The sequence below is a fragment of the Erithacus rubecula genome (assembly GCF_903797595.1).
Source record: "Erithacus rubecula genome assembly, chromosome: 26".
NCBI lineage: Eukaryota > Metazoa > Chordata > Aves > Passeriformes > Muscicapidae > Erithacus > Erithacus rubecula.
The window spans coordinates 2512325-2529693 of NC_136678.1; the positions used below are offsets into that span (position 1 = coordinate 2512325).

At 44.1% G+C, this 17369-nt stretch overlaps 1 protein-coding gene and 1 long non-coding RNA gene across 2 annotated transcripts; one reads left to right on the forward strand and one right to left on the reverse strand.

The window, feature by feature from the left end:
* Positions 1-248: 248 nt before the first annotated feature.
* LOC306812624 (bile acid receptor-like) lies at positions 249-13281 on the reverse strand. Its single transcript, XM_079327377.1, has 11 exons — positions 13225-13281; positions 8631-8756; positions 7107-7481; positions 5123-5263; positions 3879-4018; positions 3685-3789; positions 3495-3594; positions 2338-2466; positions 1961-2080; positions 870-983; positions 249-732 (listed from the first exon to the last, which is right to left on the reverse strand). Exons 2-11 carry the CDS (start codon positions 8719-8721, stop codon positions 503-505), a joined length of 1545 nt encoding a protein of 514 aa, XP_079183503.1. The 5' UTR covers positions 8722-8756; positions 13225-13281; the 3' UTR covers positions 249-502.
* Positions 7386-9530, forward strand: LOC306812625. Its single transcript, XR_013776886.1, has 4 exons — positions 7386-7507; positions 8397-8517; positions 9196-9253; positions 9379-9530. It is a non-coding gene; the product is annotated as an uncharacterized lncRNA (long non-coding RNA).
* Positions 13282-17369: the final 4088 nt, after the last annotated feature.

The following is a 17369-nucleotide window of genomic DNA, read 5'->3' on the forward strand; positions in this document are numbered from 1 at the left end:
GTGTGTCCCGGTGTCCCCCCGCCCGTTCCAGCGCAGCCCGGGACCCGGCACGGCCCAAGCCCGAGCGCTCGCCGGCTTCAGCGGCTGAACGGGCTCATTCCGGGTGGGCCCGGATAAAAGCGGTGACACCGACAGCGACATCGCCGCCGGTACCGATACCAGCACCGAAACCGACACTGGTAACAACACTAACACTGGTACCGACACCGACACTGATACAAGCGGTGACAACCAGCACCGGCACCGGCACCGGCACCAGCACGGCCACCTGCACTGAACATGGCACCCAAACCGATACCGGCACCAGCACCGACGCTGGTACCGACACTAACACTTGCACTGACAGAGCCATCGCCGCCGCCACCCACACCGGCAGCGACGGCGGCAGCGACGGCGGCAGCGCCGCCTCAGGACGGCCGCTGAGGGAGGGCGAAAAGGGCGGGAAACCACGGCGCGCGCCCGAGGCGGGAAGGGGCGCGCGGGCCGGCGGCGTTGGCGCCGCCTAGTGGAGGTCCCAGAGGTCGCGCAGCGGCGCGGCCAGGCGCGGGTCCCGCGCGCGCAGCGCCCCCGCGTGGGCGTGGCGCAGCGAGCGCAGCTCCGTGAGGCGCCCCAGCAGCCGCGCGAAGCGCTGCGGGTCCCGCGGGTGCTGCAGCTTCGAGTGCTTGTACAGGATCCCCAGCAGCGGCTCCTGCAGCTCCTCCACATGGCGCTTGTCCCTCAGCAGCGGGCGGTCTGCGGGAGAGCGGCGGTGAGCGGGATGCTCCGGGCGCCGCCGCCCTGAAGGGTCCGGTCGGCGCCGCCGCCCCTGAGGGGACAAATGGGAGCTCCCCCGGGGCAAGTGACAGCTCGTTGTCACCTTCCCGATTTACCTGAAAAGAACACTGTTGTTGCTACGAGCAGAGCGTATTCGGTCTCGGTCACCTTGAGTTCCCCCATAGTTCTGTAGAAGTAGAACAGGGCGGTGATGAACTCCTCAGTTATGCCTTAAAAATGGAAAAAAAAGCCCAACATTTTTTTGGTGAAAAAAAGAAACGAAAACAACAAACGTGCAGAATAATGAGGGTGTTATTTCAGTGCAGAAACAGTTGCAAATCATCTTTGCCTGCAGGGTGTGAAGTGGTCCCCAGGGCAAGGGACACGGAGCTGCGGGGGCAGGCCCGGCCTAGGCTGTGAGGGGACTGGGGCATCTCTCTTACGAGGAAATGGTGAATGGTTGGACTCTATGATCCTAGAGATCTTTTCCAAGCTAAGTGACTCCATGATTCTGTGAAAGGCTGAGGGAGCTGGGGCTGTTCAGCCTGGAGAGGAGCCCCAGTGTCCCTTCTGCAGGGAGGGCTCTGAGCAGGAACCCACCATGGCACCAGAAGAACGGGCAGGAACTGATGCTCAAGAAGTTCCAGCTGAACGTGAGGAAGAACTTCTTTCCTGTGAGTGAACAGATTGCCCAGAGAGAGTGCAAAGTCTCCCTCACTGGAGATATTCCAGAACCATCTGGACATGAGCCAGTGCCATGTGCTCTGGGATGGAGCAGGGAGGTGGCACCAGGTGACCATTGTGGTCCCTTCCAACCTCACCCATTCTGTGGTTCTGTGATTCAGTGAATCTTTCAAAGCTCAGGGCTGTTCCATTCATGAAAACAATGTTAATTTCTAAAATTATAGCAGAAGTTGTATGGCAGATGTACTGTGGAGCTTTGAATGGATATATAACTCAAAGGATATAAGTAAGCATGAACACACCTCTTCCTGCCATGAGGATGTAATGCCAGTAATAGCTGAGGAGGTAATGCCAGAGCTGCTCAAGGGAGAGGAGAAGGAAAGGAAGAGTAGAAGCAGAAGAGAGGAAAGGAGCTGGAGCAGTGGCCATAGTGACTATAAAAATGTAATAAAAATAGGTGTAATTAAAATAGGGCCAGTAAAGCAAAATATTCACAGTATTTAGATGCTGAGACCTCCATTACCTGTAGTAGTAGTAGAAGTTGGCCTCTCTTTATTATGACACATTTCCATGGAATAAATATTGTTTTTATCAATGTTTTGAATGTGACAACATGTCCCGTGATCAGAAAGTCTTACATGACCTGGAACAAGGCAGATAACAGTTCCCAGTCAAGCTCAAAGTGATCTTAAATATTTGTCTCTATCATTGCTGAAAATGTGTGAATTTTTCCCAGACCCATGAAGGTATAAAATCCTTTTTGGCATCTGCTTTCAAGTTCTTCAGTTGCATTTTTATTGGTCAAGGTCTCTTGTATTTTATTTAGCACAATATGCAATTAATAAAGCTGATATTATCCACCCACCCCACAAAGATACAAGTCAAGTATTTCAGACCTACTTTCACTGGTTGAAGGCTGGCACTCGCTCATTTTTTGGTTGTAAATTTGTGCTGATCTCAAGAACATCGCCTCCACTGTGGACCCTTTCAGCAGAGCAATCTGGTCCTCACTGGCTAAACTCTCAAACCCTGCAAAGAAAAGTTCATGTTCAGAATCAGGGAAGGCTGGGGCTGCCTTTAAGCTCCCAACATGATGGGGGAAAAACTTTTTTTTTTTTAATTTTTAAATAAATGCCATTACTGGAAAGGAGGAGCCATAGTTAAATGATTCTTGTACCAAATACTTGGGATCTTCAGTTTTCAGTGTTAAAAGATTCACAGGAAGATACAAGCAAAAATTTTGGCAGTAAGCAAGATGTTATCAAAACATTCTTCCCAATATCTGATAAATATCACATGGCCTAACACCTGATAAATTTCCTACATTGTTTAGTGACTGTGGATTCATTGTTATATTATTTATTTTTAGAAATCATGTTCATCTTTTGACAAATTCATTGCACTTGTAATTCAAGAGCCAAGGAACTTTAGTGATTTTTTTTCTTAAACCTGATCAAAGCAGGATATGTAACACAAGAAAACCGACAGTTCACCCCTTCCTTCAGCTCTGCCCCACAGAGATGCTAAATTCCATCAAATACCTGCTTTAGATATGGTGATTGACCTTTGTCAGTGAGTTTTACAAAGAAAAGTTATCACACTCCCTGTCTAATATTACTTTGTCAACTTTACACTGAAATGCAGTGAATTTAATTGCATGTTCCCTTGTTCTTTATGAAAGGAAAATATTGATAAGGACACCTGTATAGTCCCTTCTGTGCTGCCTTTTTATTTGAAGGAACATCTGTTTTTTCCTTTGGTGATAATGAAATTACAGACTCAACTGGATTTCAGGGAATGTGGTGAGATAGTAATTCCCTCAAGGTGGTATTTTGAGGTTCAAGTGCTTCAAGAAAATGTCTCTACTCCATGTCAGAAATGAAGAAGAAATCTAATAAAAGCAAAGTTTTGAACTGAAATCTTCTAGGTCATCCTCATGACACGTAAGAAGTACAAATAACCCATTTAAAGCCTTTTCTTAAAGCCTGTATTTTTATCTGGTTCATACCATCAGTTTGATTTGGTTCCTCTAATGTTCCCCAAAGGAAGAAACTCACCTGGGAGCCTTTTTGTGAAATCCACCAACACCTGGACATGAACAACAGCTGTCTCAGACAGGCGGAGAAAACTTTCCTCAGGACTTGCAGTTTCCTGCAGCTACACAAAAGAGTGTTTGGACACTGGATATGGCAAATAAACATATCAACAATGACTTAGCAGTGCAGGCTGGGTGTGCTGGATACCTACAAACTTCTTGGCTTCCTCAAGGGGAATTGTGTATTTTTGGTGTGCTGCTACAATGTGGTCAAGAAGTTGATGTTCTCCTGGAGTAAGTTCCATCTTCTCTGGGATCTGCTAAAAAAATAAACCAGTCAAGTCACAACGACTTGGAGTAACAATAAGTGATTAAAAGAGGTATTTTAAATAGAAAAATATCCCACTTTTCCAGATCTTGTTGTAGATGATACTTGCTTACTATTCAGTCCCTCATCTTCCAGCTTTATGTTGCAAAGGAAACTGCTCTTCTGCTTGAAATTCTTCCTGAGTCGCTTTGACTTGCACTGGACTTCAGTCAGCAAACCTGTGAGGTGTGAAGTGGCCATCAGTGCTTGTATGTTCGATTAATTACAGTCTGGAGTCAACATTTATTAGAGATAACTCCAGCCTTGCATCACAGAAGCTGTCAGCTATAATGAAATATGTTTCCTGGAGAATGTGGCCAGGTGAGCTGGTGTTCAGTAGCCACCAGGGGCCTGAGGGTCTGCAGTCATCTTTGTCCTTGTGCCTCTGTGACACACAGGAATAAGAATTTTTCATCAAAGCCCATCATGCCATTTTTATTTAATTTTTTTCCCTCAAACCCTAAAGCTCACCTAATCTGCTCACTGCTGTCCTGACAAGGCTCGGGATATTTAGCTTCTCTTGTTAGTACTTCCTTGTACTGTCTTTGAACAATTCTCTTAAAATGAAGGGATACTTCCCAAGCATTGCTGGCTCCTCCACACCAAGATGCTACAGGTGCCACCATCCCCAAAGTTAATTTTCCTACAGCCAAATGAGTTAATTTTCCTACAGCTCTGCCTACTGCTCTGCCCTGGAGGGATGTCCCTTGAGTGGGATGTCCTTTGAATGGGCTGTGATTAACTCATCACAACTGTCCTGCAGAGATGCCCCTTAGGTTGGCACATCTTCCCTTGTCACAGTGAGCTATCCCCAAAGGATTCAGTGATCCCACCATGCCTTAATACCTGTGGTAATCCTTTGTAACTCACTGGTCTTTCCCCCTTGGCACTGCCCTTGCTTTCCCCCATAAAACTCCCAGTTTCCCCCCAGTTCTCAGGGAATTGTCATCCCCAGGGGGGTTGTCATCCCTGGCCCCCTTCACAGAACTGCTGGATAATAAAGGAATTTCTATGGAATTGCCATATTGCGTGGGACAGCCTGGCAAGCAGAGCTGAAATCACTGAGCTGATCCCACTGAGAGCTGATCACCTGTGAGCACAGGCCATCACTTGCTGAGGTTCATCCAGCAGCCAGGAGACCTGCCAGAGCCCCCTGAGGATGCAGTCCATTGTGGGACCCTCTCTCTGGGAAGGTTGGAGCATGGAACCTCCACAGGGATTGACTTTAGAGGAGGATTAATCCACTGTGATCAGGAAAGAACCCAGCATGAGGGAGCACTCACATTCTGCCAGCATTCCCACAGCTCTGCACTTCTTGAGGCGGCACTCCTGGCACTTCCTCCTCATGTACATGTCCATCTCGCAGTGCCCCCCGCTCTTGCAGCGGTACACGGCCTTCTTGGTGATGCTGCGCCTGAAGAAACCTGCAACAGGACAGCTCGTGCCTGGAGCAACCTAAAGCTGCAGCTTCATCTCACAAGGGTTTAATTGGAGAAATCTAAAGCTGCAGCTTTATCTCACAAGGGTTTCACTGGAGAAATCTAAAGCTGCAGCTTCGTCTCACAAGGGTTTAATTGGAGAAATCTAAAGCTGCAGCTTTATCTCATAAAGGTTTCACTGGAGCAACCTAAAGCTTGTCTTACAAGGGTTTCACTGGAGAAATCTAAAGTTGCAGCTTCATCTCACAAGGGTTTAATTGGAGAAATCTAAAGCTGCAGCTTTATCTCATAAGGGTTTCACTGGAGAAATCTAAATTTGCAGCTTTATCTCACTAGGGTTTCACTGGAGAAATCTAAAGCTGCAGCTTCATCTCACAAGGGTTTCACTGGAGCAACCTAAAGCTGCAGCTTCGTCTCACAAGGGTTTAATTGGAGAAATCTAAATTTGCAGCTTTATCTCACAAGGGTTTCACTGGAGAAATCTAAAGCTGCAGCTTCATCTCACAAGGGTTTAATTGGAGAAATCTAAAGCTGCAGCTTCATCTCACAAGGGTTTCACTGGAGAAATCTAAAGCTGCAGCTTCGTCTCACAAGGGTTTCACTGGAGAAATCTAAAGCTGCAGCTTCGTCTCACAAGGGTTTCACTGGAGAAATCTAAAGCTGCAGCTTTATCTCACAAGGGTTTCACTGGAGAAATCTAAAGCTTGTCTTACAAGGGTTTCACTGGAGAAATCTAAAGCTGCAGCTTTATCTCATAAGGGTTTCACTGGAGAAATCTAAAGCTGCAGCGTCGTCTCACAAGGGTTTCACTGGAGAAATCTAAAGCTGCAGCTTTATCTCACAAGGGTTTCACTGGAGAAATCTAAAGCTTGTCTTACAAGGGTTTCACTGGAGAAATCTAAAGCTGCAGCTTTATCTCATAAGGGTTTCACTGGAGAAATCTAAAGCTGCAGCTTCATCTCATAAGGGTTTCACTGGAGAAATCTAAAGCTGCAGCTTCGTCTCACAAGGGTTTCACTGGAGAAATCTAAAGTTGCAGCTTTGTCTCACAAGGGTTTAAAAGTGTCCTCAGGGTTTGAATGGTTGGGATTTTTAAATGGAAATATTACCTTGATTTTAAATCTGCTTTTAAAAGACATAGTTATGCTTGGTTCTTTCTGATTGATATTAATTGACATTTTTCATATATAGAATTGTAGAATGTGCTGATTTGGAAGGGACCCACAAAGATCACCAAGTCCATTCCTTAGCCCTGCACAGACACCCCCAAATCCCACCCTGTGCATCCCTGAGCACTGTCCAAACTCTCCTGGAGCTCTGGCAGCCTCGGGGCTGTGCCCATTGCCTGGGCAGTGCCCAGCACCCTCTGGGGAAGAACCTTTCCCAAAATCCAACCTAAACTCCCCTGGCCCAGCTCCATCTGCTCCCTTGGGTCCTGTGCCTGGGCACAGGGAGCAGAGATCAGAGCTGCCCCTCATCAGACAGCTCCCATACCAACAAGTTAAAATGTGATCATCAAGTAATTACTACTTGCTTTTGTTCAATTTTAATAGTAAGTGAAATGAATAACATTGAAGTAAATATCTAAAATGATCATGAGACAACCAGCACCTGCTTACACTGACATTATTCTAGCGAGTCATCAGTGCAAAAATGAGATGCTTAAATGCTCATATAATACAGACTGCAGTAATATTTCTTCAAAGAATGTTATAAAAATGTGGTTTTGGAGTAAGCATGTTAGCCAGTGTGCTCATTGGATAAATGTAAAGGCCCTGTAGTAAGAGCAGCTCAAACATGAGGCAGGCTGCCCCGCGGCCCCGCTCACCTTTGCAGCCCTCGCAGGTCAGGGCGTTGTAGTGGTACCCGGAGGCCTTGTCCCCACACACCACACACAGCTCCTCCTGCCCCTTCAGCCTCACCGAGTGGCTCAGCCTGGGCCTCTTGAGCCCCTGGAAGGCGCCCTCCTCTCCCTGGGGAGCCAGGAAGGGGCCCTTGCTGAGCTGGCAGCTGCTGCCGACGCAGGGCCCGTCGCCGTACGGGGGGTCCAGGCTGTAGGAGCCGAACGGGGACGGACACGGGGCAGCCTGGGGCTGCAGGGATGGCACTGCCACTGGCACTGGCACTGCTGAGTACTGGCAGTACTGGGCAGCCTGGAAATCCGGCTCCTGCAGCTGGTAGTTGATGTGCTCTGGTAAAACATCTGTGCCGGGGGAAACCGAGAGCGGGGTAAGAGCCTGGAGAATATCTCGACATCAGCTGCTCCAAAGTTTGAAATTGCTTTATGGATTTCGTAGCATAAATATTAGAGGAACACATTTTCTGAACCATTCTATTTAAATTTAAACCTGTAATATTCTTCAGTGAAATCTTAAATTTAGCAAAAATGGCTCAGTAACAGTTTGGCAATATCATGTGGATTAGTGTTGGTAGATAACAGAATATCACTTGTCAACTGATGGCACAGCTGCCTTCAGATCTTACACTTAAAGGTTGTTTTTATTAGTTGTCCATACTACAGTCAATTGTCTCCCATAAGTGAATTTTTTAATGATGGAAGTGGTTTTTACTGGTGCATGTCTCAGGCATTATTTTGAAATTGTTGCACAGGGGTCTGAGAAAAATTGTGTAGAAATCAGAGAGTACTAAAAATTACTGTGACAGGAGTTTTGAAGTTGAACTTCAGGGGAGTAAAAAGCAGAGACTTGTTTTATTTAGTATTTTCCCACATGTGTCTTTACAGTTATGAGATTTTAGTTCAGTAAAATGTAGGTACAGAATTGCAAAGAGAGTTTCTTCCTGCTTTTCTGTCTGTTAAGTTTTAATTTTATCTAGCTTCCCTTAAATACACACAGCTATACCAAAGAAAGCCTGTGCAACATGCATCATGTTTCATTCTTCCTTTGGGATTATTAAAATCTCTATAAAAACAAATTGGAAAGATTTTTTAAAACAGTTTGGAGGTTTTTTTCCCTTTTAGTGAGCTTTGGGTCCTGCCTTTAGTCTTCCAGAATCAAATTAGTTATTGCAATTATAGCTACATAAGATATAAAACAGGCATTATCTATTTATAATGTATCTGGAATACTGTAATAAAACCTATGTCTTCTCCATGCAGGCCAAAAGGAGACAGAACTGGGGATGTTTATATGGAATAAAAGTCAGAATAATCACATTGTGCTCCAAAGTCTGTATGAGCACACAGTCATAGATTTCAATACACTTTCAGTATCAGCTTGGTAAGAGCTTTCAAGTGCTTTAAAGATAAATTTAAATGAAGTAAAAAAAATAAATAAATTCCCAGAGGAGTTAATTTTGCCTTATTTCCAGAGTGCAAACTTGCTTTACTCACCATAGTACTGGAGGGGCTCGGGGAGGCCGTAGCCATCAGGGACAGTGACAAACGTGTTGGCCATGCTCTGCTCCCAGCTGCACTGCTTCATCCACTCTGCTGGGAGAGCAGCCTTGAAACAGCAACCTGGGCAAAGGGGAAAGGGGAGAGGAACAGAAACATCCCATGGGAAACAATTGCTGGGTAGGGTTAGACACGGAGCCAGAAAACTCCAGGATTTTCAGATCATAAAAAAGTCAAATGTCTGTGTGAAGTCACATAACACCCTCAATGAAGCTACAAAATGAGCGTCCTGATATTACAGATTCAGGGTAAAACTCTTTCCTAAATTTCCAAGTTATAGTTAGAAATGTTTTGCTCTGAGTTTTTCACAAGAGCATGTGGGGGAATTGGACTAATCACTGGTAAATTCTCTACTTCAGAGATGGTTAACAGGAGCTTCACTGGATAGAATAAACTTGCTTTGGAATGAATTGGAGCATTTGCTCTAGTGTAGATGTGGGGCTGTCCTGTTTGGGCACAAAGATGGGCTTTTAATGAGTTTATTTCATTCATTTTTATGCAGAGTTGAAGCAAGGAAAATAGCATGCAAAGGCCAGCATGGAATATCTGTTCTTTGTCATGTAAGTACTCACTTATGCTGTAAAATTCAACTTTGCCTTGCTTAAGCACTGCCTGAATTAGACTTCTTGTGCTCCTTCAATGTTGTAAAGTTTTCAGTGAAGACCAAAATATTGATTTCCTATAGGATGTGCTGTCTCTAAAGAGCTTTCCACTGCCCCTTGGTCATTGAAGGAGTCTGGGCTCCTGCCTGGATTCACTGACATCCCAATAACAAAGTGCACTGGCAGCTCACTGTGACATGGTGAGAAGAACTGCTGTGCTTGGAGTTGAAAATTTACCTCATTTTTCAGTAATTTGGCTTACAAAATCAAATTTAGAGAGAGGTTCTGGGAAACTGTACTCTAAAAAGAGTTTTAGGGGAAAAAAAAAGAAGTCTGTATGAACAGTGGCAGAAGCTGGGTTTGAGTTTACATACCTACAGCAAACCTCTGGTATTGCTTAGAATTGAGAGCCAGCAGAGCATTCATTAGAGGAGTAAGTAGGAATATATTCCTTGTCCCATTGTCCCTCTGCCTGGGTGGGATGTGGCCACAGGTTAAACCTTTGCTGAGCCTGGTGCCCACTGAGCAAGAGACAATTCCCTGTGAACACCCACAGGCTTCCCCTGAGCTGGCAGGAAAGATAGAAAATATAAAAAAAAAGGCATGGAAGGATTTGGAAAATACAGCAAATCCAACTCCTGCAACAGGATTCTCTACAGAATTTACAGCAAGTTGGGTTTGAAGACCTTCCCTGAAGGAAAGGTTTGTGCTATACCTGCTCCTTGCTGCAGCTGAGACAATGAATGGATCACCCCTGGGAATCTGAAGTCCTGACTGGGAAAACACAAATCCCTTCCCCAAACTCAGCAGAGCTTTGGGGCTGGCCACTTTCTCTTCATGCTGTCAGCAGAAGGTGAAAGGATGCAGTGAGGCTGGAATGCTGGGGGTTTGTTATCTCTGCTAGTAAATATTTGTTTGAGAGCAAAATAAGTCACTGAAACATGAGGTCTTATCAGTTAGATCAATTTGGCCTGGGCAAAGTCTACATTTTTTCCCAAAAATGTGTGTTTGCTGAAGAAATGTGTTTCTGAATTCCGGTGGTTTCTTTAAATAAAAGTCATAATTGAATAGTAGATTCAAAAAAGTTACACTGATCCAGTCTAACAGAAATAGTATATGGGGAGTATGAAATAGCAAATATAAGGTGGTCAATTGCTTAAATGTTCCAAATCTTGGAAGAAGCTTTTCCTTAGGCAAACTTTCCTCAGCTTAGGTATGAGAAAGGATTCAGCCCTTCTTACTGATTTTTCTGGCTATAACAGTGACCAGTTGCACCTACAAAATTTCCAGCTGAGACTGAGACTTTGTAAACTGAAATCATAAATTAAGAGGATGTTAGCACAGCAGGGATAGTAAATCCAATGGTTATCTGAGGAATGCTCTACTGTCTTAGGATGAGACTTATGTGTAAACATTTAGAGTTTCATTTTCTGACATTTGAGAATTTAGTGTTGACAAGCTTGTTCTCTTGATCAAACAAAGCTTTAAAAAAAAAAAAAAAAAAAAAAAAAAAAAGAATAAGATATGTAAGGAAGGGACTTCATTTCCTAAGCCAGGCAAGTTTTGATTTTTATGAATTGACTGTGAGAGTTGTGGTTTCCAGCCTTTGCCTCCCCCCTGGTGAGTGAGGCAGCAGCAGGGGGGTCTCCTCCAAACTGCAGTGGTCCCTGGGATTCTGTGATCCCTGGGATTCTGTGTGGTCCCTGTGCTGCTCTCCCCAAGGCTCTGTGGCCACCCCAAACCCCTCACACCTCATAGACTGAGCCCTCACCTGCAGGACACTCCCCAGAAACTCTTCAGCCCTTTGCCAGGGAATTCTGCACGTGCCCAGCACAGTGAAGCTCCTGACAGAAGGTACCAAACATGCCCAGGTGTAATGTCCAAAACTGGAACAAAGTCAAAATAAAAATGGAGCAATGGGTTTGGATGTTTGGGGCAGTTGCAGCCGTGCCATTCCCCAAAAAAATGGTTTGTGCTCCTTTTTCTTTTTTTCCTTGTATTCCCAGTATAACCACATTTGTGCATGAGTGCTTTAAAAGGAAGCAAAAATCTAAATACATGCCCAGAAATGATGCATAAAGGTCTTTAGCCTACGAGAAGAAAAGATGAATTTTTTAATGACTTACTTTGTAGCATCCCAAGCAGTAACACAAATAGGTGGGAGCCTTCAGTCACTCAGACTGAGCTGACAGAAAATGTCACCTCATAAAGCACATGCTGTTCTTGCTTTTCCTCCTTCTACTGAGCATTTTCACATGTGAAGTCCTGACCAGGTGAGGGGAATGGTGTTTTTTGGAAGAAGTGACCTACACTCAAGGTGGCTTGAGCACATTTGAAATTGTTGTGTTTTTTGAGGCTTAGTTTTGCCACTGCTCATCTTCTGAATTACAAACACACAGTATAAGCCAGAACGTGTTGATTCAAGGCTTGGTTATCCATCTCATGCAGAAATTTAGTTCATAGTCCTAACTGAAAGACTTGATAATTTATCAAAAATGAAATCCACTAAAGAAAAAAAAAAAAAAGCCATTGATTGATAAAAGTAAAGTAGAACCATAAATAGAATGTACACGTTCAGACTGGAATCTGAATTGTACATCTATTTATTTCTATTTATGGTGAAAGATGCGGGGTTTATCATTTTTATTGCTATAAAACCCCATATCATAAAGCAACATATCATCAACTTATCAAATTTATTGGGATACAAAGAATCCTTCACGGAGCAGGGCCACAGGGAGCCCTGAGGTCTGTACTGTCAGTGCTTTAGCTGCTGTCATAAATATTTTGACAGTTGAGTCATGAGGAAATTTCTTGTTTACAGGGAATTTTAGGAACTGGAGCTGAAGGTCTTCACCATCTATTTAGCACACCTTGGGGCACGCTACTGGTCACGTAGTGAAACTCAGAGCACTTTTCAGGCTCAGGTTTAATCATTGTACTTTCCTTGCAGCTGCAAGGCAAAGCCGATTTTTTTTTTTTAATTTGTGAAAATTTAAACCAAAAACTAGGGAAAAAAAGTAACTGCATAATCAGTGCCAAGTAGGTGTGATGCCAGCTGATCTATTCAATTTCACTCAAGCAATTCAGTAATCACTGCTTAATTAAAAATGATGTTGCAGGGGAAGTTGTAGGATCACTTGATTGCAGCTTACATGCTCTATTAAAGATTTTTCTGTTCCTCCTGATTTTAATGTGCCAAGAGGCTTCCCCAAAACTTCTCTTTGAAGAAATTCCATTTTTCTTCTTATTAAATGTGTTCCTTCCTGGTCATATAATAGCCATAATAGGAACTGGCTTATTTCACCAATAGAGTGCATTGCAATTATCTTGACATTTTCCTTTGGAATTGTTATTCCATGAACAATTATTTCAAAGTCATAATTTTTATAAATTCTAAAATAAGAGATTAGAGGTTGTTTGAAACTCACAATTTTCCGGCTACTTTTGGGAAGGGAAACAAATAATCGAATTGAAAACCTGCTTTTCTTCACTCTGTGTATCAAATAAAGTACTGTCGGAACAAACCCTTAGCAGCAGAACACCAGATTTAAAAAGAAAGAAAGAGGTGAAGAAGAGAAAGGGAGGTAAGAAGAAAAAAGGAGGTGAGAAGAAAAAAGGAGGTGAAGAAGAAAAAGGGAGGTAAAAAGAAAGAAGGATGTGAAGAAGGAAAAGGGAGGTAAAAAGAAAGACGGAGGTGAAGAAGAAAAAGGAGGTGAAGAAAAAAGGAGGTGAAGAAGAAAAAGGGAGGTAAAAAGAAAGAAGGAGTTGAAGAAGAAAAAGGGAGGTAAAGAAAGAAAAGGGACGTGAAGAATGAAAAAAGGAGGTAAAGAAAAGCCCAGCAGCTGGAATATTTAGCCATGGTAATTGAGGTGTGTCCCGAGCAGCAGTTAGAGCGCAGAGATGCAGGGAGGGGATGGAATACTCACGGCGCTCGCACGGAGCTGCTGGCCCGGCTCCGCGGGGCTGCAGCCCGCTCCCAGCTCCGCTCCCAGCTCCGCTCCAGCGCAGCCCCGCAGCCCGTTCCCCGTTTATCCGCTCGGGTGCGCAGCCCCGCAGCCCGTTCCCCGTTTATCCGCTCGGGTGCGCAGCCCCGCAGCCCGTTCCCCGTTTATCCGCTCGGGTGCGCAGCCCCGCAGCCCGTTCCCCGTTTATCCGCTCGGGTGCGCAGCCCCGCAGCCCGTTCCCCGTTTATCCGCTCGTGTGCGCAGCCCCGCAGCCCGTTCCCCGTTTATCCGCTCGGGTGCGCAGCCCCGCAGCCCGTTCCCCGTTTATCGGTTCATGTGCGCAGCCCCGTAGCCCGTTCCCCGTTTATCCGCTCGGGTGCGTAGCCCGGGCTCCGGACGCTCGGCAGAGCCGCTGCGCCTCCGAGACACCAACTTCCCACACGGCTCCTCTGGGGTCGGAGCAAGGGCAGCTGCGAGCCCACATAAATCACTGCAAACTGGGTCATCAGGGACAGAGGCCACGGCACCCCCACGTCACTGATTCCCAGAGTCCTCCCTGCCCTGCACAAAGATTCTGCTTTCCTGCTAAAATTCAAAATTCGCCCATTTTGATTGCTTCGCCTTGATGTGTCGCGGTGGTGATGGAAAATGTTCGGTTCCCAAGAGGGGGAATGATTGCAGTGGTGTTATCTGGAGGTTTTTACATGATGTGATGATTTAATTTGGAAAGGCTGGATCAGGCCAGGACCTCCAAACACTCACCTTGTCCTCCAAACAGTCACCTTGTCCTCCAAACACCAAACGCTCACCTTTTCCTCCAAATACCAAACACCTTGTCCTCCAAACACCAAACACTCACCTTGTCCTCCAAACACCAGACACTCACCTTGTCCTCCAAACACCCACCTTGTCCTCCAAACACTCACCTTGTCCTCAAACACCAAACACTCACCTTGTCCTCCAAACACCAGACACTCACGTTGTCCTCAAACACCAAACACTCACCTTGTTCTCTGTGTTCTGGTCCAAACACCTCTGTGGTGATGCAGCACTCACTTCATTGGCAACCTCACTGAACCTGAATTCATGTTGCCATTAACTCAGCAAAATTTCATTCTTAAAACCCCAAGTAACTTCTAATAAATTCATTGCAATTTGATGCTTTTATTGTTTCCTAGGTAGATGTGACCCTTTGGATAGGGAATTTCCTTGCTATTCCAGTGCTCCCAAATCCCCTCACTGCAGGACAAGTTCACCTTCTGTGCAAGATCAGTTCTCCATTCACCTCAGGAAAAAGTGCTTCTGTTGGAATTAGATGGGAAAAAGTAAATATAATTTCCTGTTGGGTAACTTACAGCAAAGTCATTTAAAATACTCCTTTGGGACAACAGGTTTTCATGGATAAACTGCCATCACCCTTCAAAGGAGGGACACATTTATATTCCATGGGCTCCAGAGAAGAGCATGTGCCATTTAGAAATCTGTCTGTGGAGTGGAATGATTGAGTTTTTCAAGAACAAGCAGCATTGACTGATAAATGTTATTTGAGCATATTATGGGGTTTTCTAAGTTTTCCAATGTCCTGCATTGATCACATGTGGTGATGGGGGACTGGAATGCAGTGATTATGCAGCAAAGATTAAGATAATGATGTTCTAAGCTTAATTATGATCAGCACTTGTCTTTCTGGTAAAAGCAGCCTCATACAGAAACTCCAAGTTGTCAAAAGAACTTCAATAGTAAAACTGAAAGCTTTACAATGGATAAAACAAATATTTTTTTTCACAGAAGTATCTCTTTCACAATATCCCATTGACTTTTCCATCCAGTTTTTCTCATGAAAGTTGGAAAAACAAGCAGAAGTTTGTGAAATATTATGGTTAGATTTTAAAAGCTACTGACTTTTATTTTTAGCATTTTTTTCTGATAGAAGGCACCTTTCAGATAAACTGTTCAAATTAGCTGTAGGATGTGGGTGTTTAGAGCCTGTTTACTCCAGGAGACTTAAGTCTGAAGCCCAGGTTTTTAAAAGGAATCAAATCCCCATTCTACTCAGTTTATAAAGCCTGCTGGATTCAGGGTAAATTCTAAAATCAGTATATAAATAAGTTTATAAAATAACTACATAAAACTTATTTGTAGTAGAAATTAATTGCAGTAATTAAGTATTAGCCCAAGGTTAATTAACTCCCACGCTGTAGTAATGAAACTATTTTGCATAATCATGAAGTGATTCAGACCAGGTGACTGGCTAAATACATATATTTATGTAAATACAGATGTTTACATTATTTTAACAAATCACTGTTCCTGTTCAAAGCTTAGCATGACAAAAATGGGAGACTTGAGGGCACACTTGAGTCACCTAAAATACTGCTGCAAAGAAGAGGAAAATAAACTCCTTTCCATGCTTGTAAATAATCAGAAACCAGAAAGGTTATTTAGGAGTAAGGAAGATTTAAATTACAAACTAGGGAAAGCAATTACTGTGGTAAAAATAGCACTGGAGTGAGTTCCTTGTACAATCTTTTCCAGTGTTTTGAAGATCAGTTTGGGGACCAGATTGAACTGAAGAATTGTTTTCTCTGAGTTGCTTTGGTTTGTAAAGAGGACTTTTTGTAAAGGACTTTGAAGCTCTCTTCCAGCTCTGTTTTCTGTTGTTTTTCTATACATGCATCAATTCTTTAAAACACTGCTGAAGTCTCTGCTCAGTAACGTGCCCAGAGCCACTTCAGTGGCAAAGGAAATACCAGCAGACTCTGAGCTTGCTTTACTAGCAGCAAGTAAACAAAGTGTCACTCACAGATACAGCCTGAAAGCAGGAGCTGGACGAGTTCATGCCATGAGCCAGCATCCAGAAGTGGCACTGAAGTGGGGAATAAGGGACACCACGTGTTTTCCATAGAACACAACAGATCTGGTGACAGCAGCCTGACCTGGACACTGCTGCCACCACTGCACTGGGAGCTCTGGGCAGGCAAATCCCCCTGGGGACTGGGCAGCTGATGGGTCAGGGAGCTGGAGATGCAGGAAGAGCTTCCCTGGATCCATACCTGCTGGGAGAATCCATTTGCAAGGTTAGTGCAATTCTCTGTTCATCTGGGCTGGAGATTCCAGATGCCTGTGACTCATCTGGTACCCGAATAGTTAAAGGAAATCTCATCTACTCCAGCTGGATCTTCTCTACATAAATGACCCGTTTGGCTTGATCTGGTACTGGATTGTTTACGTAACTTCAGTAATTAACCACTATCAGCCTCATTAATGAAACATAAACCACCTCTTCTGCTCATTTATAAAGCATTTGTCAAACAAAACTCAGACAAAGGGCAGAATCTCAGCAAAGGAACAGCCCTCCAAGAGCTACTGAGCCCTGGCTGCAGGGCACAGCAGTCACTTGGTTGTTGTTTTTCAGTAGAACTGAAGCAGAAGTGATGGCATTGTCTATTGCTCTTGGCTAACTTCTCCCCAAGCCATCTGAAATCTGTCACATGAGGGCAAGGATGCCTGGACAACTATTTTGGCCATTTCAGTACAAAATACTGATGTTCCAGCTCATTACTGTAAATCATTAAATGATGAAAGCAAGAGTCAAATACTAAATGACTAAAGCCCTCAGAAAACTAATTGCTAATTACAGTAATTGCTGTTCTATGTGAGTTAAAGGTTATATTAAAATAATGATTATTTCATTACAGGGTTAAATCTCTCCTGTTGGTAAACTGTTCTAAGCAATATTAAAGAAAGCTGAGTATTAACAACACAGATCACGTACCAAAATGATCTAACCTGATCTTTACATATTTTCAGGGGCATAAAATACACTGACAGACACATCCATGCCAAAAGTTTTGTGATCTGAGACCTTGGATTTCCTTTTTGATTTATTGAGGAACTGATGAAAAAACCTCAAGTTTTCTGTTGCCCCTCTCTTCTATTATTTATAGAACAGGGATTGTTGTTGGGATTGTTCTTCATGGGTGTGGATGAACCTCTCAGTCCTGGTGAGAGGCAGCACAAAACCTTGTGAGTATTGACTTTGCCTGTTGGATTTACCAGTGACCAGCTCCCATTTAGCACTGCAGAGAAGTGTTCATTAGTGGGAGATAACAGAATTACTCTTTGTT

Excerpts from the sequence above, each read along its gene's own strand:
- LOC306812624 (XM_079327377.1), bottom strand. The coding sequence starts at position 8,721 with ATGAAGCAGTGCAGCTGGGAGCAGAGCATGGCCAACACGTTTGTCACT. Across the intron at positions 2,467-3,494 it reads TTTCACAAAAAGGCTCCCAG|GGTTTGAGAGTTTAGCCAGT; the intron begins GTGAGTTTCTTC and ends TTTTCTTTGCAG. Across the intron at positions 733-869 it reads AACAACAGTGTTCTTTTCAG|ACCGCCCGCTGCTGAGGGAC; the intron begins GTAAATCGGGAA and ends GCTCTCCCGCAG.